Source organism: Pieris brassicae, chromosome 4, assembly GCF_905147105.1.
Source record: "Pieris brassicae chromosome 4, ilPieBrab1.1, whole genome shotgun sequence".
Taxonomy (NCBI): domain Eukaryota; kingdom Metazoa; phylum Arthropoda; class Insecta; order Lepidoptera; family Pieridae; genus Pieris; species Pieris brassicae.
Genome location: NC_059668.1, coordinates 18,047,222 through 18,075,218, shown reverse-complemented (window position 1 = coordinate 18,075,218; position 27,997 = coordinate 18,047,222). Strand labels below are relative to the sequence as shown.

Below are 27,997 nucleotides of genomic sequence, written 5' to 3'. Positions count from 1 at the left end.
ATTCTTCCATATATTTTAAATGATTTATTCCCTCTATCATTCTTCCTTTTTTTAATAATCTTATAATATCTTAGCTCTATTTACAGTTTGTATAAATTAATGTTAAAATAGTTTAATTTACAGTAGACTATTATTGTACAACACGCTTTCACAAATGAAAGACTTGACTACTTCAAAGCTACACTTTCAACAATATGAAAGTTCACAGGAATCCCAAAGGCCGAAAATTTTAACAAAAAATGGAACCTATTGATTTTAACAAACAAAAATTGACTTCATATAACAAAAATATGATGAAAATCAATAAACCCAACACCAAGTACCAAACGAATAATTTAATAGGAAGAAGTGCCGTCGTCACTACAACAACAATAAATTAGATTTAAATTAAGTAAATGGCACAAACCAAATCCAACGAACATATCCGGTACATGGTGCGCAAATTTATAACATACTTCGATCGACATAAAAAACAAATTCACGTTGATCTGCCGAATACATAAACCAAAAATTTTATATATATCTCTATGATGGAAGCAACTGATTGTTATGCAAAATAATCAATTCTGCGTAACATAATGGCAATCAAGTAATCGCTAATTAACATCGGTGGAGATCACAATTACACGATAATATAACATTTCATATAAATACAAAATATACAACTACTTACTAATACGCAGTTTCGATGCAATATATTCATGTGAAATTCATATGATTATAGGCTTAACAGGAATTAACGTAACCACGCTTCGTCAATCACACATTGGAAGCTGGACGACATTGCAATGCGTATTAGGCGCGGATTCAACTTTTAAATGGGTAGGAAAACCCGAAAATAAATACCTGCTTTTGATTAAATGTATTATAGGCTTCGAACGCGTATATATGGGTCGATTCTTATAAACGTTGGATCCGCGCAGTGTGAACTTAAACCGGGAGCTTGCTATTCACAAGCGATAAGATGAATCTATGGTCCCCGACACGAGATGGTCGCCGGACTATCAGTCTCACTTATTCTGTCATTACGAACATTAAGACTATATACCACAGCGTGAAAGCCAACCGCCAACAAAAGCCGCATAAATTCACGTTTTGAATGCGATTATTGCAGGTCGAGCCTTCATAGATAAATAATGGACGGCCACGCGGACCAGCCGCCTCCGCCGTCCGATATAATCACTAAATTAAATCTCGACTGAGATTATTTGGCTTCGGATACAACTTACTGAAAACACGTAGCGTGAAATAAGGGCCGACATTTCAGTGAGCGCAACCGCAAGCTCGCGAACTCGGTTTCTTTAGAGCTATTGCGTTTTTACGGTAGTGGAACTTGTACCGATGCCAGCACCGGAGTTAGGGGTAAAGGATAGGTTAGACGCAGTCTACGTCCATTTCGACGTCGGGCACGAGACGGTCCTGCGAAGCCGCGGCGCGTGGCGGGAGCTCGTTGCGAGGATCTCTCGCCAACCACGGGTGCCTCAACACGTCCCGCGCACTCAAGCGTTCGCACGCCTCTCGTCGTAGCAGAGAACGTATCAGACATTTACCTCGCGACGACAAACATTCCGGAACCACGAAGTAACCCCGGGAGATCTTTGCGAATAGAGACGCATGCTCTGAGTCGTTAAACGGATATCTGCAACAAAAGAAAAGCTCTATTAATTTCGTGTGACATTTTCGAGACAATTAAAATGTCAATCTCGCAATCAGATAAGGTTCTGTCTGAAGGGACCCCGCGGTTCCTTATCGTTTTAAGATAACACTAATTGACGTCGACGTTAGGATGGATCGTTTGAGGCAAATCTTTTTTATGTACGGCCCGAGATAATGACGTCGAAGTGATTGTCATTTGGGCAGATGCGCGAAACAAAAACTCAGGTAAACGATGGAACCCTTCCGGCGACAGGTGAAACCGGCGATTGCGGCGAAATCCTGAGTTTCGAATTTAAATTACGGGTGCCTTAATAGTAGAAAACAAAGGATCGCAAACGGCAGGTGCCAGTGAGGGAGGCTCGATTTGGGGCGGAGCAACGTCTTCGCCACATGACCGCGGCGCGGCAGGTGCGGCGAAGATTTCACGACACGTATAAACTTATATGTGGGTGATATAATTGTTAGCCGTTGGCGCGTAACGGCCGACAGGTGATCATCCCTATGTCGCCAACGGTCGCCTCGACCCTTGCGATCTTTAAAAACGGTAAGTCCCACGCTAGTAGGTGAGCGGTAGCAGGTGAAGACGCCCACCCCACTGCCCTTCTAAATTATGCACGTTTTATTGCACTGACCCAAATATTTTCTAATGAATGCGAAGGATAATAATGCTATTTGAAATTTAAATAATCAAGTCTAGTGATCTGGTTGGTATATGCGGGAGATACATACCTTCCTACGAGCATTGTGTAAAGAATGACGCCGAGCGACCACATATCTGCAGCCTTCCCTGAGTACGTCCTATGAGCTCTCAGGATCTCGGGTGAGACGTAAGCGGGACAACCTCGTTTGTCTTGAAGGAGATCTTCTTGAGGATCGTCGAGTACTACTGCGTCTTCTAATGATTCCAATTTTAGTGTCGTTCTGCAACAATAAGAGAATTTCGTAAGTTACTGACATCCAAAATGATTCAAACATGCATTGAACTTATCGATTTTATTTGATACCGTGGCCGATGACCCATATTATATACTGCACATCGCGGCATTCGGTCGCGCAGTAATGTGCCCTTTGTGCTCAAAGGACTGGCCGCTATTATCCATTCGTTTATTACTAATTAGTAAAGCATCACATTAATGAATGTCGGAGCGTTGCAAAATGTTTTCACATATTGTATGTAACAATAATGTCATGTAAATAATTACATGGCGAACTATAAAGCCGTTCAGTGACTCAATGGGTTTTGTTTCGTCACATCACGGGCTTTAGGCGCACTGCGACCTCGTATTTCATGTTGCCGCATCATTTCGAAATGCATTTAATGCACAATTCGAAACAGTATACGCTTTTATATGAATCAATATTTCCAATAAGGAACGATGACACGGGCCAAAAAGTAAACTTCCTGCCAAGGGAGTGCTATTGAACTCCGAATGTTGACTCAGATGAACTAATTGCAATCAGCCTTATACATTGATGTTTGATTCGATGCAGAATGTTACATTACGAGAATTAAAAATAATTAGAGTAGGTACGTATAGTAGTAACTATATCCGAAGACATACGTAAAGGCAGGTGCTGGCAGGCGTTTCCATGCATTTAAATCGACGTGCATTAATGTGAAGTATATTTTTAGCCCGTGATAATACTTTGAGGGGAACGCTGAGTTAAAAGAATGCTAAGAAGGGTCCCGTTCTATTTCTGAATTAAATCTTAAATTCAATTTCGGCTCGACGCAAAGATTGCGAAGTCTTACCTACGTTTACAAGCTTGCGTACTCCGAAAGCTGGTGGCAATAAATATCAGGTTTGCTTGAAACATTACAAAATCGAAGTTGCGATCACAATTTGACAAATAGCATCTAAGAGTTCAAACGACTGATATACGAACTAAACGAGAATAGTTAAAACAACGTAATTACTTCAACGTAGATAAAGAGATACTGATTTATTAACATATTCATAGTGATCGTGACAATATGAATCGCCACTCTACTTAAAGGTTAGCCTCGTTAAGCTGTCGCAATATTGCTATCGAATGAAATATACTAGCTTTAACGAAAATCCGATGAGCAAATTTGCTATTTAATTTTTTTAATGTTAATTAATCATGATTTTTAATGTAGCAATAGGCATCAGGTGTGGAAACAGTCTAAGTCTGACGTCACCGTGTAGCCCTTTTAAATACAGCAGTGAACGGAGTAGGAGTCCTCGTATCAGTTTTAGGCGTCGACTGCGCAATTGATCCTAATTAAATCCCTTACAGCGGCAAGGCTAAAGTGCGATGTCTGCAGTTGCAATCGATTCGTATTTCGCAACGTGTAAATAAGTGTGTCGTAACGCAGTCGGAAGGTTGGCCGGATTTCCGAGCGTGTTCCGAGCGGTGCTGTGGCCTCGAAGGATTCTCGGTGGTCGCGGCCGGCGAGACCACGAAAGGACAGACCGTTCTTTGCATGCTCCAATAGTCACGCGCGTGTTACCGACCTGCTTGTGGCTTTCAATACATGTGAATGTCATTCAATCATCATTATTAAGATATACTTGGATCCACCACGAATTTTATATTACTAATTGGTTGTTTCAAAGAAACATTTTCTACCGCGTCGTGAAATCAGTTTGGTAAATATTAGCTAAAAGAAGGTAAAAAGGTGTTCATTGCACAAATACTTCTATTACAATTTACAACTTGATTAATTATTGAACTAATGTGTGTAAATGGAGGAGATCGCCCACAATTAGCGGGATGCGGCGGCGTTTCGCAATGCCGCCATTGCTCAACTCAACCCTGACAGTTTCGTAACAAACAATGGCAGCTCACAGATGCAGCACACATGCATGCACTTCCTGCTCGAGTTATATCGCTGCCGAACTTACGCAATTCAGTCTGATATTATACTGTTTTCAATTGCTCATAGAGCTAAATGCAATATTTGTAACAGCCCGAAGCAACACAGCCCAGCGTCTGTTAGTCATAGGTTGTCGTAACCCGCATTGTAGGGACAGGTCATGTCGTAACGCGTTACCACACGCCCGCGAGATGCCGGGATACATTGGGAAACCATCCCGACTGTACCCAATTATACAGTCGTTCGTGGCGCAATCACTATAGTGCGGGTGTTCCATGTATTGATAACGCCATATTTTGTGGGCTTTGCTCTATCTTGCACACGCGTGCCTAAGCTTAGTGACTAAATATTGTGAAACAGTACCGATTTCGTTACCTATGCCTATACAGCTACAATCAAAACTGAATTTAGGTCTCAAAACCGCATAAACACTAGTGGAGCTTACTTTATCGGAGTAGCGATAACGCAAGGCGAACGTTTTGAAACCGAGCGCTGGGCCTGCTTGCGAAAACGCTAATGTGAACATCGGTTGCAAAATTGTTTTAGTTTTAAAATCAAATGCAGCCACTATAGGCTGAAACGTTTTGGTGACATTTAGCGTTGCGAGGAGATCGGATAGTGTAACTACCACCCTTCAATGTGTGCCTTGTTTGGCAGGCCGACGTTGTCCGTGCAGGTCGCGTGTCACAACTCACAATGGATTATGAGCCGTTGCGATATGGCATGTTGCAAGTCTGGGCGAGAGTCCAAGGCGCCTCCGAAATATCCCGTGTTGCAATTGATGGACTGCGGAACGGGCGCCGATAGAATCCGTTACGCACATCTCTTTCTAATTAGCCAATTGCTCAAGTTACCTTTACCTTTACGGACGTGGTAATGTTAGCGTTCATCGACCCCGACCAAATTTACAGCCAAGCTTACGCAAGAAGAAAGTGTTTACGCAAAAAGTATCCAAATCCCCATCGATCTCACATCTGAAATCGCAACAATTACACCGTTACGTGGCCCGGGCCTGTTAAATCCGGTGAACGTTCGACTTTCTAACGCGGGGTCGGTGTACGAGGCGGCGGTGTCGCAACAATTTCTCCGACGTCGCGAACGAAGAAAGCGCAACCTCCGCGTTTTGCAATCAAGCATCGTAACGGAGAAAGAGTGCCGCCGTAGAAAGCAGCTAACCGCTACTTGCCGCTTGCGACAGAGAACTAACAAGACAATTGTGGATTCCTGTCCACAGTGACACAAATCGTTTAGCATAACTGAATGTACATAGATTGGGCAAGTTGGTTCACTTACGCAAGTCTGATAAACGATCAGCGGTATGTCACTGCACGTGAAAATACTTCCGTTCATTGACTCCTTCCCAATATACAGCTGTCTATTTCTACGTCTTTATCTACACTATTTCGAAACCCATTCTACAAAACTGAAAACATATGCTACAAGGGTTCCACAAAACGTGTATTCTTATGGTCTATTAAACGCGTACGCTTCGTGTAAGACATAAATGAGGTCGCCAAAGAAGATCTCATTATATGAAATTTGCAGAACGTAATCATTCGCGTAACCCTCGTAAGTATTCTTTGCGGTATGTTATACTTAGACTAACCTGCTCAGTAATAAGTTTACGTATGCACTTTCATAACAGTATTACGTTGGTGACGAGTTCCGTACGCTGAGAAAATAGTGCGAGTAGTAGTAGAGTGGTCTCATTTTAAAGCCAATTATAGACACGAGTGAAAACATTTAGAGGAATATCGTGTGAAACATTATGGCATTAACTTTCACGCACGCAATATTGCAATGCGCATTAATGCAGTTATACACTGAGAGTAATTACAATGAGTTAGCATCTGGCGACAGGTGGGTTGTTCTCCTTATACGGAGGTCTAAACGAGAATACCATAAAGGGCAGCTGCATGTTTGTCCTCCGACAGATGCGATCTAGATCGTCCGATAAATAAAAGAGTAAATCCACATCCGCAAGCGCCTACCCAGTTTCCGCCGCTGCGCATACGCAGCCGGAATCAACTATTGTCTCGCTCTGCAATCGTTTCCTTGTCATTATTGTAAATCGGAAATGTGAAACATGGCTACGGTGGCCTTTCTCAGCAACACAAAAAGAGAACATTAGCAAATGTGGAATTGGCAGAAATAATGATTAAAAAAGGTCTTGCAGTGGTCGATGCAAGAGCTTGCAATATGTTTCGAGCGTGGCGGCCACAGATCGCAATAATCGGGATTACAAACGCTGTGTTAATATCGAGTTGCGAGAACGATGTTAAATGCTAAAATAATACACAATACGAGGGTTCGGTAGGTGATTTGTATGCGGGTACGGTGGGCCAAGGTGCTCTCCTGGCAAACTTTGAGTAATTCTTACTTTTGAAACAGTCGACAGATTTGCAACGTGACTTGTTATTTACGCTTCTTACGCTTATTTCATAATCTTGCACCATTCTAGTTAAAACAATGAGTTTATCACTTGCGTTAGAACAGCTTATCAGTCCTTAATACTTATTACAACCGTAAACTAAAACTATTCGTGTCACATTTTATACATAATATCTAATTCGACCAAATTAGTTAACCATCTACCGAGAAATATTAATTTTAGATATTATGCCTACTAACACTAATAATACGCATATGTATTTATGTCACAATACATTTTTAATATGTAAGCACAAAAGCCGTAGGCACGGGCTACGGATGACGAAGTAGTTTCGACAACGCGAAATAAGCGATGTTGCGATTTTGCCTTACGAAATAACATTTACCGCGTGGTTGCAGAAACGCGTGGGACGACAAATAGGCTTAATCTTTCGGATTGTATATAGTAATGCCAAATATAATTGTGTCTCTTTAAACACAACTGTAAAAACTCTATCAAAATATAATTCAATAAAAGCGCTAACATCTCGCTCTTAGTTGAACGTTTCTTATCTTATCACGCCATTTACAAATTTTCCAAATTTGAAATTTGTATATTTATCTTTTGGGGTTATCCTTGTAGATTAAAGGTAGGTGTGTGGGATATTGAGTATGTGGAGTGACTAAAAAGTAATCTGCCCATGTTTGAGCCTGAGGTCACTTATCATAGATTGTTATTGCGAAAATGTAACTGATGCGTGTTTAAATGCAACATGAACGTATTACAAATGAATGCGAAGATGTTAAATTTAATCAATCGTACCTTTTAGAAGATCACTTTATTTTTATATAATTACAAGGATTTTCCAATTCGCATAAGGCGTTAGATTACTTACTATCATAAGAACTTGAATGGTATAAAATAATGCACCGTTTGCAACGTAAACGGGTTTCCAGAAAGTTACTATAAAAACGACATTTTTCGCTCAATATTTATCGAGGATTAATACTATATATTTTAACACATTGAAGCTAATAATTTAATGAAATATGTTCAGTTAATAAAATTTAAGATCAAATCTATAAATTTAAAACAATATAGTACTTTATATTTACCAACAAATAACCCCAATAATATAAATTCCAATATGCTTGTATACACACGATCGTTATCTCAAATCGCGTCGAATCGGTACAATGCTTTTACTAACATAGGGTACGCATAACTTAATGACGTAGTACGTAAAACAGTCAGGTCAACGCGATAAGACACGCAGAAACCTATATTGTGATTTATCAGATTAAATTATGAGTATGCAGTATGCAATTATAAGGCCTTTAATGCACGCATTGCAACACTTATACGACGATCTCGTGTACATTTCTATACCAGTGCAGAATTGAAAGCAGCAAATTACAAGTATCGTTACGTAGTATTCTAGACAACCTATTCTTTACGACATTTACAACTACGAGAAACGGTTTTACGCGTACTAGAAACAATGCTAGGAAAGTAATAACTAAGGGATTTAGTGTCAACACGCCAAACGAGGCACAGTTTGTAAATAAATAAACCCACACAGGATCGCAAATAATCAGCAAAATAAAAACGACGCTCGTAAAACTCGTTTCTACCGTTATGTACTGAAAAATATGCGTAAGCACTACTGGTTAAACAAGTTCCTATATCATTGATTTCACCAAAATATAACCACAAACCCACAACAACTAACGCAATCTTTCCCTAACTGATAACGTATCAATATTATTATTGATGTGTTTATAATCGACGCAAATGAAAAGAAATTTACGGATCAAAACATGAAAGTTCATAGGCCTCGCAATGGGGAATTTTAAACACCGTACGATTGTGTGAATCGTAAACGTGTATCGAATATCATTTGGCCGCGCCTCGTAAACAAATATGCCTGTTGCAACATTGGGATCGTGAGGAACCAGGAAGTAAGCAACAATCGATTGCAAAATACCAAATGTAGCACATCAGCGGTACTTTCTTGATACCGTTCGAACGAGAAAAATTATACTAGGCCGATGAAAGTTTCGATTAAAACATCAAAAGGATGAAACATGTTATTGTCAATCTTCATAACTACGCATATCAGTTTTTGTCGCTCCCATTCGGCCACGATGAGATCATACAAGATCAATGATCCTTGCAAATACCTATAGTATAATGGTTAGGTGGTTAACGAACCCGGTCAATGAACCTGCGATAACTTTTTCTAAATGACATGATGTAATTTGGAAAGTGCGGAAATAGTAATTTCTAAGTGAAATAAAATGGCATCGTGAATCATTGCGTAACAATGCCGGGCATCTCGCGGATGCAAGGCGAAGGAAAGGTCAGTGAACTTGCAAAACTTCACTTTTATAGGGGAGTTTGAGGTGATGTAATAAGAAAAGTAGAAGAATAATGCAGTTCTTACGGTCATTTGTAATTTCGTTTGGCATTAACTTTTAAGAGGATTATGGTAGAACGGTAGTTTCGACTCTTGGCTTGCACAAGCGGAAGAGAGCACGGTCAAAACGGCATGTTGGTGTGATGCAATAAAGAAAGCGCGGAACTGAAGTAGGTTTTCTAACGCGGTGAATGTACTCAACTATTTGCCGTATATCATCGCGTTCGCAAAGCCTCTGTGCTAGCGGACGACGACCTCGCGTCGGTCGGGAGTACATTTCGCACTCCATGATATAATAGATTCGCACGGAAAATTACGTGATGGAATCGTCATCTAAGGGAGGTGTGTTATCCACAGAATTACATCAAGCCTCCGCATCGCAATATCGGTTAGGTAACTTGTGGTGTTGTCACATTCGCTGCAACTGTTGTTGATGTAAGCGTTGAATACAATAAAATAGCCAAGATAAAACAAAAAGACATATTTTATGATACATCAAGTTCATTGCGAGGCCACGTTGCAGCACGGGCACAGATCGGCGTTCACAATGAATGGCGAAGCACCGTTGTACTTGACCTAGTATTTGGCCATTCGTCACGTTGCAAGAGTTGAACACATGCAACTAATATTTCGTTGACAGACATTTCAGAACAGGATAATCATCAAGATTATTTTCCTCGCAAAAAAAAGATGTCAGCGTTGATTACAATTAGCGTTCAATAAAATCTACCAGGGTAAAAAACAACATTAACACAAGCTCGCGGCTATGTTTACGTTATTTCAGAAATAATTGAATAAGTTCTGGTTATCATAAAGAATGATGTCATTAGTGAAAGAATTGCAGTCATTGAATCATTGGAGATTTCTAAATACGCATTATTTGAAATTAACACGTATGAATTAAGTTAAATTTTCAAAATTTGTAAATAACTGCGCAAGTATAAGTGACAAAACCAAAAACGAAGTGGTTGCAGCGCTCCGTCCGGTGTCGGCGTGTAATAATCCAAGTAGGTTAAGGTTTCATCAAGGATTTGTTGCGGCAAAACATAGCTCCGACACCGAATACTTGTTACTATGAGCTAACTTCACACCGCGACCGCACCATTTGTTCATTACCTTTTGTATCTTTTTGTAACGAAGACGAAGGCGACGTTATGTCTGCCAATGTCATTGATGAATGAGCCCTAATTTCTCTTTGAGAGCACATTTAAAACTGTTAAGAAATGCCGTATTTCATTCACCTGCCGATGACAATTTCGAAAAGTTGTTACAAAGAATGAAGCAAGCGTCTTTGTTTAATTAATGCCTGACAAACAAAAGTAACTCGATCGTTAGTGTGTCCCTTTGTCTAAGTACTTATAAATTGTAACGAAGCACAAAAGAGAGGCGAGTGGTCCTTTAAAAGACTTTGAAACTCGTAAGTACCAAAATAGAGCGTAAAACAAACAGGTTAATAAGTTTCAAAACGATCCAGATGTATTACAAAAGCGGTAGCACACAACTGTTTGGCAACTACGCGGTCGATTGTTTCGCAACTCGCATCGCAGCGTCCGGACCACACGATTAATTGTTCCTATCGCACAGTATTGAACAATTCGATTGTTTTGCTTTAAATACAACTGTTCTACTCGAGAATAGTAGTTGATATGAATTAATACTGAGAGTGCTTAAATAAGCTTTCTCTTGTTGTTTCTATTGTCTTGAATATTAACCTACCCTAGTCGATAATTGAACATTTATGAGAGCTATTAAAATACAATACATAGGTAATGGCTGGACAAGTTTGTATATTAGCAACGCAATCCGCGACCTCGAACGACTTATGTAATAAATAGACCGCATTTTAAATGGATAACTCGGGTTTCGGTTGCTTCATTACAACGATTGGTAATGTTATATTACCACATTAGTATTTTCGAATAAGTAAATGCCAAATGACACAGATAATAAAGGGCAAGACGAATTCTATTCAAAATTGGAATTATTTTAATTGTAAATGGAACAGATGATTGATGACGCGATGGAGGTAAAAATAATCAGCATGAGGTATTCAGAAGCACATAACCGCGAGTGCAGGCGGCGGCAGATGTTTGCGAAGCATTGTAAGAGGAACAAAGGCAGGTAGGCTTCGAGTCCTCGACCCGACATGTGCTGCGTGTCATTTTTTCATACCGATAACATGTTTTAGGTAAGAATTCAAAAAAACTATTCTAATCTGACCCAACAGATGGCCGAGCACATGTCCATACAAAAAATATACGAGATTAAAGCACACGTCCGATTGGTATCAATTGGAAATTTAATTTCCACGCCAACTAAAACTCTTTGTGTCCGACTGCGAAACTACGGTAAATTAAATACAATGGTTTCCCTTTGTTACAAAAGAGAGAAACGAATCGAATCCCAGTTATCAAAATTAATAACAGCAAAAGCAATTTACTTTGATCGCGTAATATCCTGCTGGCGTATTTATTGAGCTGAGTTTTCAATTGTTTTCTGAACAAATGAGGGAAATACCTGTCTGCCATTTATACACTTAGCGTTTAAAAGACATGTGATTACGAATTAATAAAAACAATGAAGGGGACTTATATATTGTGGAGTCATGAAAAAACGATCGCATAAAGAGCAAATATTGACCTCGGAGCATATGTCGAAAGCCAAACTTAAAGACTGGTTATAAATGCATTTGAATAAACATTCGCTGTGTGATAGTAACGAAGCTTTGTTGACCCCAAGTTGTATCGAATGTCGAACTGTATGTACTGAGATAGAGTTGTCATCAGGTGTGCAAACAACACCATGTGCAAAGTCCTTTATTTTTGAAGAGACCTTTCGAATATCACTGAAAAACTGTCGCTCACTCTATAGTGTAAAATGATACAACCGGGATATTCCAGGGTGTATCATTTTAAAGCAGTGCAGATATGCATTTGAACGGTCTTTATAAACCTGAGCAAAGTTTATAAAGCTTTGAGGTATTAAATTTATGGACTGATGAACTTGTTGCATCGTCAAAGCAAAAAGCACTCTGTTAGTATAAGATAGTTTCTAGTACAGGATACAAAAGTCTATGAATAATGTCAAGTTTAGAATGTGAATATGAACACGTGCGTTTCGCAGGTAGAAATTGCATGTGCATATTGTCTTTTATAAAAAGCACGTATTCGTATTTATGAATAGAATCTTCTTGCACAATGGCCGCATCTCAGCCCATCATCACAGCAAAGAAAACGAATGATAAATCATGCGTAGGAGATCGCAAAGCTGTTTGTTTATTCGACCATCTGTTCGGAATTTTCAACAGAATTGGCAAGTTTGTTACAAAAACTCGCGTATTGTCACCTCGCTCAGGTAATTGTTGAAAGATTAACCCGATACGGGTTCCAACAATACAATTAGAACACCTTGACTTTTTTTGTCGCAGCCTCAGTATGAATGGCTCGATTTAAGGTTTCATAATGTGAGCGATGTCATATACGCTGTATGTTGCGGCATAACACACGACCTTACGAACGTTATCTTGTAGATAAGAAAGATTGTGTGACCTTTAAATGTTGACTAGGTGTCTTCACAATACACTGATAACTAAGACCAATGACCGTGTACAGACATTTAAATTAAGTCGAAATTGTTTGTAGTCTTAATGAGATTTCTTAAGCCTTCGAACAATTGGATTATAAATATTTTCTTTCATTTGTTCCGTTCCCAGGGCTCTCGAATTTTAGCTTTGGGGGAATAAACATCAAGTACTCTTGAACGCCGGAAGTAACGGGACCAGCTACCGGATTTAATGAATTCAAATAATTGTATGGCAGACGTTGTACATACTAAATTAGACAAAGCAATTTAGTGCTACGTAAATGAAATTTTAATAAGGGCAGAGGAAAACGCTCCTCTCAGTGTAAAGTATATTTAAGGTTTAAAAACATCCATGACGTCCAATTATCACTCAATTAGTAAAGGAGTTACGAGGTGGCATCTAAGGAAGTCGCTGTGAAGTTTAAACAAAATATAACTTAACATTGTTTTCTTACGCATTAGCGTAATAGCCTTTCCGTTCTAAATTCCTCTACTTAAGCATTTAAACGAATTATTCAATAATTACAAAAATTAAGCAATACCAATTGAATATTTCGAAAACGAGATAAATGTTTAATTCTTCATACACGCTTAAGAACCGTTAATTGCTATTTCGAAGTATTATAAATAATTAATAATATCGGCGCAAATATCTTTGTCAATACGTCAACTTAAATTATGGATAGTGTGACTCAGTGCTAATAAGTCACGTGTTTCAGTAAACATACAAAATTGATGTTTCACGAATCGTGTGCGTTATTTAAATTATAAAGCATTGACGCAATTCCATATACGTTAAATAGTTGAATAAGAACGTTAAATTAAAATATAAATCAATAGGTGGTTCCTGGTCGAAACACGACGAAGGCGGAAGAGGTGCGCTTGCGCAACTGACATTGAACCAGTGGTCTTCAAGCGGAGGCCACCAGCCGGATTCTTAATACATAACCATTTAATATGTATTAAAGTAATCGTTCAAACCGGTTAGTTTTCCTCTGCCGAATCGTTACAGGGAAAATAACACGAGGTTTCTCCATATTTCAGACATGAATAAGCTGAATTACGCAGAAGTCTTTACTGTCTTAAAATATGAGATGTACTAAATAACTTCCTACTGTAACGTTAAGTCAATGTAATTTTTTATAAATAGTTTGGAAAAAAACAGACAATCTCCGATAATTTTTATTTTACGTTCTGTAATAAAAAACAAGGTTGGTAAACGACAAAATTTCTGCTCACTAATATTGTTTAACAATTTGCATATTTCAGAGTTAATTAAATAATTGTTATAAAGTTTTTATCAAAAAATTCTTCGGAATACCCTCGTCTTTTACAATAACATATCAATGTGATATTTAATAATAACAGGAAAATCGATTTAAAATCGCTACAAACACTTAGAATGTCTGTAGGTACCACGAATTTTTTTATTGCTTGTATTAATAAGATCATTCTAACAATATCAAAGGCTGATGTAAGATTTCAAATATATTTCAAATATGTATTACGGAAACATAAAATCGCTAACATGTACGTGTACTCAAAAACCTTGACGTCCACAATTTATCAGTATATCATAATCCATAGATATAGCGTCAACATCGGTCATAATGAGAATCCTTTTCCACATCCTATTACATAAACAACAAAAAATATCTATATTGATACATAAGAAATTATATACACCCCGAGTGCATTAAAGATTTATTGCGTAGTAAATTATATAAATGTTTATGTAAATAGAATCCAATTTACCTTCTACATAACGAGATCGCATTATTAATTTCTAACTTAGCAACATTATGCTAACACTGTTCATACTTGCGTAATTTGTATCTTGTGCACGAATGAATGTTTACTTAGAGTTTTAGTCTGCTTGTAATAAAAACATAACACGAGCTGTGAACTGGGATGTAATTTTTATTGTATTTATGAAAAGATAGCATTATCAGTTAGTGAAATCATAAAGTTGTTGCAACTTGGAGTCTGCCCTTGGCAAAGACTTTCACGGTCGTACTGACGAACACACTTACGTCAATATCTATTATTACTTGCAATCTTATTTATTTTTTAGTTTGATGCAACAATATAACACTAGTTAACGTAAACTTGATCATTTATAATAAGTTGCGCGTTAATAATTACTTCAATTTTCGTTATTTTTTTAAGTTTTAAGTTTTAACACTACAGCTTCAATCATATTTCTACGTACAAACAAACAACCTTTACGCAATTTGTTCTAATTATTCTTGGCAAAGAAAATCTGAAAATAGAGTCCCTTTAATTGAAATAGCCGGGGATTTATATAAAGGTACGAGGCGGGCTCTTGACGTCATCGGGATATCGTAACGTCAAAACGATTCGAGTAGGTGGTTGCGTAAAATCGTGTTTAGTAGGCGTCCTCGCAATCCTTTTATAATTTCAACAGTTACGGGAATGTTTTCCCTAAGGGACTGACGTCATTTCCTGAATATAAAACGTGAAATTTGACGACTGTGCGTAGGCGGAGGCAACGTCAAAATTACAATAACATGAATCTTTTTATAGGTAATGATCGTCTTGTGACGTGATAAAATCTTTAGAGGTATTAGAATGTTCAATAGATATGAAATGGCAATTTCATAATATGTATTACAATGGCATATGAAAGCCTTCGATCCTAATATTATCGATACTTATTGGTTGATCCAAAATTATTAAACGATATTCGCTTTTATTTTACGTTAAATGACATCATCAGAACAACTGCGTAAATTGTAAAAACATGTATAAACAAAACCGATTGTTACAAGAAAAACTAAGGAGGAATGTTCGAATTGTTGTGATGATCTTGTATTGTTCCGTGCGCAAGCGACGGTGACTTCATCAAGAGATCATCAACATCGGCAATGACACGACCGCATCACTGACACACAAGATACTTCACACCCTAATAGAACAACTTAAGGTTAAAAGTGTATTAACACGATATATAATTTGCCTTTATCACAGACTTGAACTTTCGTTTTTGCCGAAACATCGCAATTCGTTACAGGTTTTGCATTTCATTTTTTATCAAAGCAGTGTTGCCAATTAAAACTCTAATAGTATATTTAAAATATTGAATTAGGCCAAATTAATTTGATATAATTAAAATGTTGAGTTTATGTAGACATTGTATTGTTTGTCGCGGTCGATTACACAACGCGTGACCGCCAAGAAAGGTCGCTTGCGTTCTCATATTTATTATACGTATTCTTCTATCTCGAACGCGAGGCCAAAACCACGAAAAGAATATTTCACAACCGAACGAATTTCAATGTCATTGCGACTGATTGATTCGCGAGTTTTGTTAGTCGACTGTCGCCCTTGCATTTCATCTTTTGTATGTTCAAGCTGTCTTAAATTAATATTATTACTTATTAAAACTCTTTGAGCTAGTAATTCAAAGGAACCTTCGCTTGCTAATTGGTGCTGCGTTCATTGCTAAACTGAACTAGTACAGAAATTTAAACTTGGTGTAAGTTAGTTTAAGGTTCAAAATCGTATACAATTTTTTTATTGGACAGATGAAAATATTACTGGCCTGTAAAACTAGTCTGGATGCAAACCGGTTGCTAGGATATAGAGGTACAATTTTGTTAGCAAAACTGCAATTATGGATGCATATCGGCTATATTTTAATATGTCGAAGTAATCAAACTAGTAATAACGAAGTGGATAATTTAGTGCAGTAATTCAAGATCGCCCTTTGAATGTAAATGAAAATAATCGATGTTTTACTTTTGCTGGATTCATCACATGAATTTATTCTATGCCGAGATGACACCGAACGCGTATACGTCACTTCCTGCAGTTGACCGTGAACCACGTTACGTCAGAGATAGTAGAAATATTTGGCAATAATTGACATTATACGCCAATAATATATGAAATTTAGTTATGTGATTAAATTCATAAATGTCTTGAAATAGCAACCTAAATATTTGATCCAACAGTGATATATATGCCATTTAACAAGGCTTTGTTTTAAAATACAAAATGTTAAAACATTTATGAGCTTTAGGATAAAATAATTCTTTATTATACAGTATCAGGATACGTATTACGACTATTAGGTTAAACACATTTTTGCGAGCAATTAGAGTTAATTCGTCTGATACAGCTAATATTATAGATCATTAGTCCAGTTATCTCTGGTAATTTCCATTGTACGACTCTGATATTTACAAATCCCCAGCTTTGATTACTGAGAATTCAATGGAAATTCTACAGGAAATACGTCATACAAGGAAACGATAATATTGATACGATTTAAGCGCGAGAAAGATAAACATCGTCTGTATGAATAATGATGTAATTCATTTAAATATGTTAATTATATCTTGTCACTCATTAGCTTGAACTGTTTTGATGGAAATTCATAGAACTGATGTTGGTTGATGGAAAAACGCTCACGACTCACAATTCAAATATATTCGAACGTATTACGAACAAAGGAAATAACAATATGTAAATAGTTGTGGGCAGTTGGAAATGGTGGCAGTAAGTTCATTATCGAGGTGAGCTGATTTTAAAAGTCAATTGTGCTTAGACAAACAGGAAACTCTTTATAGGACACACAGCCGTGACTCGAATGTATTGATTTAAATATATATTGTGAGTTGTAATTACTCATCGAGAATTCCATGTCACTTTAATCATCGGAAGTCTTTGGAGGTAACTATCATTTTTATTTGACAGCAAATAAAAATATAAATTCAAACATCACAAGCTCAAAGAAAACATTACTTTAGTAGGAGTTAGAGGGTCAATTACCAGGAATTTATATTGTACAAGCAGTACTTCTGCTTACATCGAGAACAATGCGAGCATTGAAACTGGGTTCACGACTTGCACTTCTATCTTTCTAGCAATCTTTTTATAACAATCAATACGTTAAACATAACGCAGTGAAATTCTAGAGATTTCGTCATTTAATCACCAGAAGTTACGGGTTGCTGTATAGAGTATGATTAAGGTAAAGTAACAAACCTGAAATATTAATAGGGCAAGGACACTGATTTACCTATTTGAGTCACGTCGTCATAACCAACCCTTTAGCAATAAAAGATATGCAAATAAGAAAGAGACAATGCACGGCGGCAGACGGTATTTTAGTGACATACGCGTCTCAACTGCAGATTGGAGGCTAATCGTAATTCTGGCCTTTCGCAGACCGGTTTGTTGGCTTTTTGCTCGGACGCCAAGTGTGCACTTGATTGAAATTCATGCAAGCGACTTTAAACGGACTGCGTTTATAAACAAAAACACTTCGTACAATTACAATCTGCGTAATATTATATATATATAAATGATGAAATATCATAATAAGATATTATGTCTTCTGACGGTACGGTTCCGTGGTTGCGTGGGACGTTCAATTTCAGAGAACAATTTACAAAACAGTCCCGAAATTGTATCCCACCTCCGCAAAATACAGCGCACTAAACATAATACCTTGTAGGTGGCGGGCAAACGCAATGATAAATTCAGTAAATCAGGACAAAACGTAATCCACCTCCACAAGTATTTAAAGCAATATACAAAATTGAGCTGAAACTGCCAAATATGACGTAGGGAACAAAAATAAAACAGAAGCTACTCTTCATAAGCCCGTCTTCGAATTTTTTGTTAGTTTCAAATTAAAAGAAAAAACCTCTAAACAGGTAGCCAGGTCATTCGCCTGTAATACGTGTGCATACGGACATAAATCCTTTAACCGCGCAGTAAGATCATTTTCGCTTCCATGAAATCTCTGCGAGCGTTCCGTTGAAGTCTGTGCATATTTTTGTTGTTTTTGTGTGTACATAAATACTATGTTCATAAGGGCAACGTTCTATATTCTTTATTTTAAAATTTAAATAAAGTTAGTCGTATGATTTTATATATTCAGTAGCATGGAATGAAAAAACAGCAAAAAAAACAAGATACTATTGATTTTTAGAGCAATCATGATATATTTTACTTACTTCAATTGCTTATTATTACGTAAGATTCTATAAATAATAATCATTTTAATAAGTGAGGGATCGGCTTTGAAAAAAAAGGTGAAGCACTTAAGTCTTACACAAATAGAACGAGGGTTGTATCGATAGAATGTTCTATGATTCATTCCGTACCCTCTTTTGTTGTCCCTTCGGCTCCGAACTTCCCTCTTGGTGACGTCATCGAGGCAGACTCATTCCCCGTGCATGCATCATTACAATGTCATAGTCTGATTCATGGCTACATTGTTCCTGTAAGCCTTGGGTGTTATTTTTACGATCGGACCACAGAAATAAATAACATTCGTTTCAAAGGAAAAAGCGCTGCGTAACTCTGGAGCAGTTTGGTAATTTAGGTCTTAGCAACAGGGTTCAATACACCCACTGTCGTGGCGATAACAAGGGTTGATTCTTTATTTCTGTAAGAATTTGGATAGACATCTTATCAACTTGTGAATGTAATTCAATAGGATAACAATACTGATGTAGAAAATATGTTTTAATGTGCTCGAATATTTCTATGTGACACAATCTTTGAGCTGGGAAAGGAATCAACTCGTTATGGGAATGGTTTTCGATACGCTGAGTAACCGGTCACTGACCCAGCGACGGATAAGCCTGTGATGTACATCTTCGAGCTACGAACGCCACCAATTGAACAAACATCCAAGGTTTGTTATTCGGGAGCTTTAATTATAGCATCACTGAGCTTCGTGCCTTATAAATACTAGTCATATGGAACGAGACGGAACGGCGTAAAATGGAAATAAGGCTCACGGAATGGAATACGCGTGTCTAAGCGGTCACCGGTTCCATCTTCGACTGTGTCTCGTTCCTTGCGAGCGCTCTTGCGAGACATTATCAAGGGGAACAATTATAAGTGAGCTTACCCTAAGAATAATAGCTGCCACGTGCAAGCTTTTTTGCTTAGGGCTAAATAAATGCACCCACCCATCGTTTAGGGATGTGGTCGCGTGTGCCCACTCGCTGTTAAACTTTTTTGCTAATTCTCTATGTAGAGCCTTATGGTGATATGTCTAAAGGTTAACTCAGTTCATACCCACTGCCTCTTCGTAAGTCACGAACTCTGAGTCACATTGTGAGTATCACGACACGACTGTGGTTTTCCATGGCGTAGAATTCGCTTTAATTCTCTAACAAAGCTTGACACATAACTTATTAGCAACTCTTGACAAAGAGTTAGGCAATTGCTTTAGTTTTGGGTGGGTATGAAGTATTGCAGCGGTATCGGTGTAGGCAAGCGGAGCGTGTCACAACACACAGCCTGTGTATTGGCGGATAAGTGCGCGGTTACGCAAATCTGCAGATATGTCGGAGCGGGCGCGCCGAGAGCTGCTTGCACAAGGTTTCGCAGACCTTTGTTTTACGCAACCAGATCGATTTAATAGTTAGTCGTGCGTTTTCTCAGCTGCGAGCCTGACACCTAAATATACGAATTGTGAAATCGTTTTTATTAAACAAGGGGTCTTGTTTTACAGTTATATAGGGATCGACTGGAACTCTCAAGAAACACTGACAAAAACTTGCCTTCAACAGCATGTCCGTTAGAACATTCTAGGTTTTTTTTCAATTAATCCGATTTATTTTCTGTCAATGTTACGACTATTTCCGGCGAATCGTTTCTTAGACGTCCACAATGTGTCGTGAGTAATAAGTGAGTGTAATGTTTGTACGAGAGCAATGCACTATGTCCATATCCGGTAGCGCGTCCGGTGATTTCGTACCACCAAAAAAGGTGCGAACATTATTTATAGTCATGACGAATAGTTACACGTCCTCCTGAGGAATCATACAGACTCAGAAAGGCGTAGGTGTCCTATATTTTTAAACAAAAATATGGTTTCGATGAAGTGAATACATCATTTTTAAATGAGTTCACTCGGTCGGTTCCGCACGAGCGAGGCGGCGCGGGCGCAGCGTCGGCGTCAGCGACATTGGCACAGTTGCGCGACCTCTGCAGCCACAACTCGACCGAGGCCATAACAAACGCCCCAAAAAGAACTTAATAGACATCGAATTCCGGTCTGACTATATCAAGACATTTGTACCTACCCTCAATAACATTAAAAATTTGATAAATTATTAGAATGATATCAAAAACATAGCAACTATTTACATACGAACTCCGAGTGCCAAAAGAAACAACGTATATTACGAACAATTAATATATCTAATCTAATTATAGTTTCAAAGGAAACTTCGATATGCAAGCCACTTGGTTTCCAAACAGTTTTTAAATCTTGGCTATAGGCGCAAGCTACCGGCTTATCGGAATTTTGAGTTGCATGTTCAAAATTACAGGATGGCTGGCGTGATCTAAAATTAAATGGATTCAAACAAGGCCCTTGTTCAGATGTAAATGTAGTGTCAGGCGGTGGCCGGGCCGGAATGCGACGCGGCGGCGTCTGCCGGGTCTATCGAAGACTAATTTGGCACATCCGCTAGCTATTGCCAGCGCAGTGAACACATAAATACTCCGTCCCGTTAGTGTTGAAAATATCAACTGTATGTACATTAGAATAAATTTCTTAGTTTTCATATAGACTGCGCGTCAGCAATGTGCGAAATATGATATCGTATCGCCTCATCGGCCTATGTTATTCAAAGCCGTGGTAATGTCGTCATTGTTTGTATTAGCTTAGATCAGCCGACGCGGCTTCTGTATTACATGTTACGCAAAAAATATCTCTTTATCTGCGTACATTTCAGAATTATTATTTTGAGGTAGGCGGGTAGGATGTGAACAATGCTTTGCAGACGATTTTATACCTGCACCTATTTACGAAGGCACTGTATCTATGAAACTACAAATTTGGGCTCCTCACGGTCTGGCGTAGAGCAATATTTATTTCGTAAAAACCTAGCATAGAAAATTAAAAACGCAATATCAACAATGGATGTTTGTGTCTGTCACGTGAATGTATTTCCGTTTTCCGGTCATTGTTGACAAAATTAAGGATTACATATTCAATAAATGTAGTTTAGAAAGAAACATCCGGCTTTCGTTAAGAATTCGCAATTGTATTAATTTTAAGGATGTAGTTACTTTTGGACAGAACTATACAGGTCATGAATCTACCTACTTTATTAGAGTTTTAAAAGGAAGTAAGTATACTTTGCAGTTTACTCCGATGATACAGACAAAGATTTCTTTAAATGATGATAAACGATAATAACTAGAATATGCTTTGCCTAAGTGGTATATAATACTTCCTTTAAAAACTAATGCCTACATGGAAATGAAGATTTTTTCTTCATTAGTAACGAAAACCAACGTTACGTCTCAAAGGATGAAGAAAACTAGGAGCCGAGTACAGTAAATCCCCTTCAAAGCGTCTTGAAGCGCTCGGAATCGATATTAATATTCTTATTTACCTTTGAGAGAAGATCGCGAGAAAACGCGGCGCCACCGGATGACAAGAATTTGTAATCAGGGGTGACTTTATTCAAAACGTGAGAAAGGGCGGGCACTTGATCGTGTTGCACCTCCTTAAGTCCTTTCTCACGATGGCAGAGAACATTTAAATAATCTTGACCACTACGCGTGCATAATCATTAGAATTTATTAGGGCCAAACAAGGTCAGTTGTCAGTATGGTAATATCACACCGGCTGAATAACTGGACATTCTCTGGGAAAGTTTGACATTTGCGAGTTCGGGTCAAACGTATAGTCTCAGCTGGCTACCTGCCATTAATCTCTTAAAACAAAAAATCACATCCGCATCCTATGATCATCAAGCATCTGTCTAACGGTCAAAAATATACTATTACTTTGTATAGGAGGAAAGTACAAACATTCGGGCTTTGAATTGAAACTTTATAAAGGCTTCCTTAAGTCGAGATGCGGTACTCCGCGGACTGCGGCTCTGTTATTACGTCAAAGTTTTTGAATTCGAATAATGTTTTCTGCTACGCTACGCTTTGGATGGCTAAGTTTTCTCTAGTGTGGAAACATTACATTGATTATTTTACCTTAGTCTGAGACAATTTCATTCATCGCTCGTCTGATCCATTCGAACCCTCAAGTCGCTAGGAGCAATGTACGAAAACTGTCTAAGATAATGAAAACTTTTCGGTCACCCCCAATTTTGTGTGGGCGTAATGAAATATCTCAGTTAGGAGTCAGATAACCTTATGCGTAATAAGGCGTTTGTTGCTCCTAACAAGACGACGCCATTATGTTCTTTTTTTAATCTTATTTCAGATACGTCTCATAATTAATCAACTTTTTTAAACGTTTTCAATATTATTAATGTCTTCTATTTGAAAGAAATCTTATTATATTAACAATGCAAGGGTTGAAATAAGGTATGTGGGACAGGTGAATGGTGGAATTTTAAAACCTATCGGAATGTGGTCTTGTGCTACATGATTACATCGTGGAAGGGTGCATAAAATATCGGGGTTACAATCAGGTGATAAGGGAAGGCAGGTACCCGCATAGTGTTTGCCTGCACATAGGGGCCGGAATAAGAGTGGCTGCGCCGGCGCATAGCGCTCACCCTTGACCCGAATGCGCCGTATTGTACGCAGCAATGACACCGTTCGCCTTGAGCCTAGCATTGCCGGAGATATTCGCAACAATGGAGGCCAGATAACGTTTCAAAAGTTCGAAAATCCGCCGGTTGCTGCCGGCTACTCGTAATTAATATTGTTGGCTAATGTTTTGTAACGTCCATACTGTACTTGCCTTCTTTATAAATTGTTCAAGATATACACATCGAATGTAAAAAATTCATTGGCAAGAAACCGAACATCTTAATGTAAATTTTTATCAGTTTAATTGTTTTACCATTTTGATAACAGTTTATCGCCATTCGTACAAGGTGCTATCGAGTAAAAAAGGAAACGACTTGCTACTTAAAAAAAGTACACGTTTCCGTTTTCCGTTGATAGTTTTTTTGTTCTTTTATATTTTGTTTCTCACGAGTCATCTCTAGTGGGCGGAAAGGAAGTTATCGATTGATTTGATGACAGGGTCATGTATCATCTTAACCTTTGTATAGATTTTTTTATCGAGGGGGACATTTTATCATAGTTTAAATAATAATAACCACAGAAGATATTAAGGATTTCGAATGTCGTTCGTTGGCAATGTTTTACTTAGACGTGCTATCAACTGTGCAAAGTTGAATGCATTTCAAACGATTGCGACTAAACCTTAACAAGATTTCTGTGCATTAAATCAAACTTGCGAAAACATTACATAGTTGGGAAATAATCTAGCCTATCGATAAATAGGATATTGAAGTACATATATTACAATTTCCTTTACTTGTATTTATCATAAACGTATTTGCACAAATTTCGACAAGTTCAGCTTACAATTGGCAACCTCAAATTAATTGTTATTGTGAAATATTTCTTAATAGGTTGATTGTTTGTGCAATTACCTGCGTTATTACATTATTAATATTAAATTAACCTTACCTCTGAGGGTCGGCGAAGACGAATTTTCTCAGCTTAAGATCTCTTAAAACGATGCCTTGTTCGTGACACGCCGCTACGGTTTCCGCCATTTGTCTGAAGAGCCGCCTTGCTTCATGCTCCCTCAATCTTTTCCTTGCCCTTACATAAGAGTGCAGGTCAGAGTGAGATCGGGGGAAAATTAGGTAGACTCTCTTGTCACCCACCAACACTTCGTGGATAGGATTGACGTGCGGATGTCCATCAAGACGATCGTGAGCTTGTAATAGGCCACTACAATCCCTATACACAACCTGCAACGAAACAAGATCAACTTTTATCCCAATCTTAATAGAATATTTAATTAAAAATAGACTTTGGTCTTTAATCATAGTTTTGACCGTTGCAAATCCTAGCAGAATAAAATTTCAAGGCTATTTTAGAAAAGAGTTAGTTTCTGTTCCTAAGCTCACAATAGAAGGACTATACCGGTTCCTTATGTAGTAAAAAGGGCTTCTATTTCAATGAATGCTTATATCAAAAGAACTTAGTCTGAAGAAATAATGAAGCGTGACATTAAATGAATAGGCATCACTGACCCTTCCCATACGGCAGATAGTTTCAAACAGAATTTAAGATGCGGGTTGTAATATGCATAGCCTTGTAGGGTTTACAATTTTTTAAACATCTTTGTTTCACGGACCTTTGTAAAGTGCTAAATCAATGGATTATTTATATAAGGCACCCTTTTTATTGCATAGTTATTTATAACGATCCGTTTTATTTTTGGGCGATTTCGATTAAACGCCATTGGTCATACAATATTTATGGAAAAACGCAAAATGTCAACGACATTGTGATTGCTAATTCTACATTTCCCGACGGCGGTGATTCACGTCGCTCGTTTTGTTTTAGCCCTTGTATCATTTAATTTTGAGCGAAAAATATATTGGGCGTAGGCTGACGTAACGTCTACTATGCTTAACGTGTAACTAAAATAAAATGACCTATTTCTCAAAGTTGTTGCGAAAAAATATTTTGATAAGAATTCGCAAGGTTTGCTATTGATAATATTTGGCTCATGAACAGTTACGGCAGCTAGCCTACTTAAGACTTATCAATGTTTATTTAATCACGAGGTGTTTCGAAACATACCTACTCATGTAAACGGGGACTAAAATTTACCCACAATGTCTTAAACTATAGTAATTTCGGTTGAAAATTTCATCAGGTACTAAATATTTCTTTAGTTATATTATATATTAAGAATGTACTTTAATTGCACAAATTCGAGGTCAAAACGTATCTTACATTGAAATTTAAAAAAATATCTTCTGTCCTACTATATTTAAATTGTATGTTTTCAAATACGGTCGTGAGTACGCAACATAAGAGGCAGTACCAATGAACTTCGATGACGCATTGAGTGAGGGGGGTTTTGTGGTAGGGACCAACATAGACTCGATGACATTCAACGTTATCATCTATTTCACAATGTCAATGAGAAGGTCAAACATTTTCGGCGTAACCACGTGTCATAATGTTCATAATACAGATTTCATACAAGATACAATTACGAAAAACAGTTTATAAGTTTCGTATAGCAAATGCGGTGTCAGTAACAGGCAGTGTTGTAAAGAGCGTTTAGCAACGATAACGTTGCCTCACTTAACCTTGCTAGATTCTCACGAGGGAAGTGCCTATTCTGTGCCTTGACAATACCTGTATAGGCCTTTGTTACTATGTATCTAACCTATAGCTAAATTTATAGCTAGCTCTACGGGAAACTAGTTTTCAAAACTCGTTTTAATCTGATATTTAAAAACTGTACTGATTTACCTAAAGGAAAGTTGTATGATATATATGTATGATGACGTCGTCGCATCAGATATGAAACTATTGACGTCACAGTCTAATGATGCATCAACAGGCAGGGAATTAACGGTTATGAGTATTGCAAAAGTAGATACATGACATTGTAAAAACATTGTGGCCTACAAGAGCGATCGAGCAGCACGGGGCCCTGACATATAAAGTATGACACCGATGTTTCAACGCTGAACAGTTTTGCGCGAACGCATGAAAGAATTTGCAATTCAATGATCGATTTTGAATTTAATCTTGATTTTGAATTTAATTTAAGCTTATGTCTTCTTTGCAAACGTTGGATTGGAAATATTTGATAATCCATGTAGTTTGATTTCCCAAGTTTTAGAAACATTTGTCTATTGGCAGGTATTGAATTAACACAAAGACTGGTTAGCGGGTTTACAATAGGGAGAATCATTTGGGGAGTGAAATAATAAATATAAAGTTAACTACTTTAAGTAAAATAATTATAAAATCGCAATAAAGGGACACTGCATGAGGGCATGCCCTTATCTTCACGGGGTTTCGATCCCGTGGGACAAATTTGAACCCTTTTAGATCTACCGGATGTGACTTCAGTTTCGAGTCACATAATTATCTATTTATTATTATTGACCGCCTAAAATTGACCAATTTGTAAATACATAGTAAGACAAGATATTACACAGAGTATCCATCGCTACGCAACAGCTTTTGTAAGTCGACATAATTTCGACATAAAACGTTATGTAGGTAGGTCGAAAGTCATGCTCATGACAGTTTTTAGTTTTGACATTTGTTAATTATCACAGGGAACACGAATTTGGGTAGGTTTGACTTCTATTATGTGGAACTTCTTGGCTATATATTTAATATTCTTTTATTTATAATAGGCCTAGACGCCCCCTTATTTGTCAATTATTCAAACAAACATTTTAGTAAAAATTGTGTTTATAGTCGCGAGAGCAGGTAGTTGTTTGCATTACCAATTTTATATTGTGCACCCGTCGCAGTCCAACAGGTTTTTGATTTTCATATATTTATAACAAGTATATATAACTTACTTTGCAAACATATTCCTCTTGTGTGCGCACGTCCACACATCTACAAAGTGATGAGCCTTCCACTTGTTCTAGAAGTAAGTACTTCTCAGCGACCAGCGCTGCTTGGAACTGGTGTTGGGGCGGTGCTGGACTAGGGGGTGAAGGGCTAGAGGGCGACGCCGACAACCGGTCCGTAAGAGCCGGGGACTGCGCCCTATCCTCTGCCTTACTATTCTCCCCATTTTCAGGAACAGGCACGGTTATGGCAGGCTTGCTTAGGCGCAGTGGCCATAACGTTGAAGGCGATCCAGGATCCATCACTAACACTTTAAAACACTGTCACTGTCACAACACTTAATACACAAAAACACTTAAAACGAAGAGGAACTATGATGAGATGAACATGATCTGCAAAGAGAGAAAAGTCGATTAGATCACGGTCACGCGATTAAGACAAGAGGCTAAATTATATTACGATTTACGAATATGGTACGAATGTACGAACCTTGAAATGATTAGCCCTGAGTGGATATCGTACCAAAATTTGACTGTCCGTAGTCGTAATTTTCCTTTTAACTTCGCGAAATTACATGAAATATTTTCAAGTAATTCGAGCACGTATAGACAGGCCAATATTTTGGGCCGGTGTCCGCTCGGGTTTGTGTCAAACTAAACGAACACACAACCTTCTCCCACTAACGCCATTGCGAGACTGAATGCGAGATTTCGACGAAGGCAATGCTGACCCGAACGAGTGTTCGGTCGGTGCCTCGGGCCGATAGCCGATCCAACGTCCAATGTCG

At 38.0% G+C, this 27,997-nt stretch overlaps 1 protein-coding gene across 2 annotated transcripts; it reads right to left on the bottom strand.

Annotated features, from left to right (window-relative positions):
• Nucleotides 1–9: 9 nt before the first annotated feature.
• LOC123708544 (tribbles homolog 2-like) lies at nucleotides 10–27,928 on the bottom strand. 2 transcript variants are annotated; one of them, XR_006753621.1, is made up of 6 exons: nucleotides 27,700–27,928; nucleotides 27,216–27,602; nucleotides 24,328–24,617; nucleotides 2,386–2,577; nucleotides 937–1,639; nucleotides 10–846 (listed from the first exon to the last, which is right to left on the bottom strand). XR_006753621.1 is itself a non-coding variant. In XM_045659310.1 (5 exons), the coding sequence occupies exons 2-5, from the start codon at nucleotides 27,510–27,512 to the stop codon at nucleotides 1,375–1,377; spliced, it is 1,044 nt and encodes a 347-aa protein (XP_045515266.1). In that variant the 5' UTR covers nucleotides 27,513–27,602; nucleotides 27,700–27,928; the 3' UTR covers nucleotides 10–1,374. The 2 variants fall into 2 exon arrangements, 1 of the variants encoding a protein (XP_045515266.1); XM_045659310.1 differs by having other exon boundaries at nucleotides 10–1,639.
• Nucleotides 27,929–27,997: the final 69 nt, after the last annotated feature.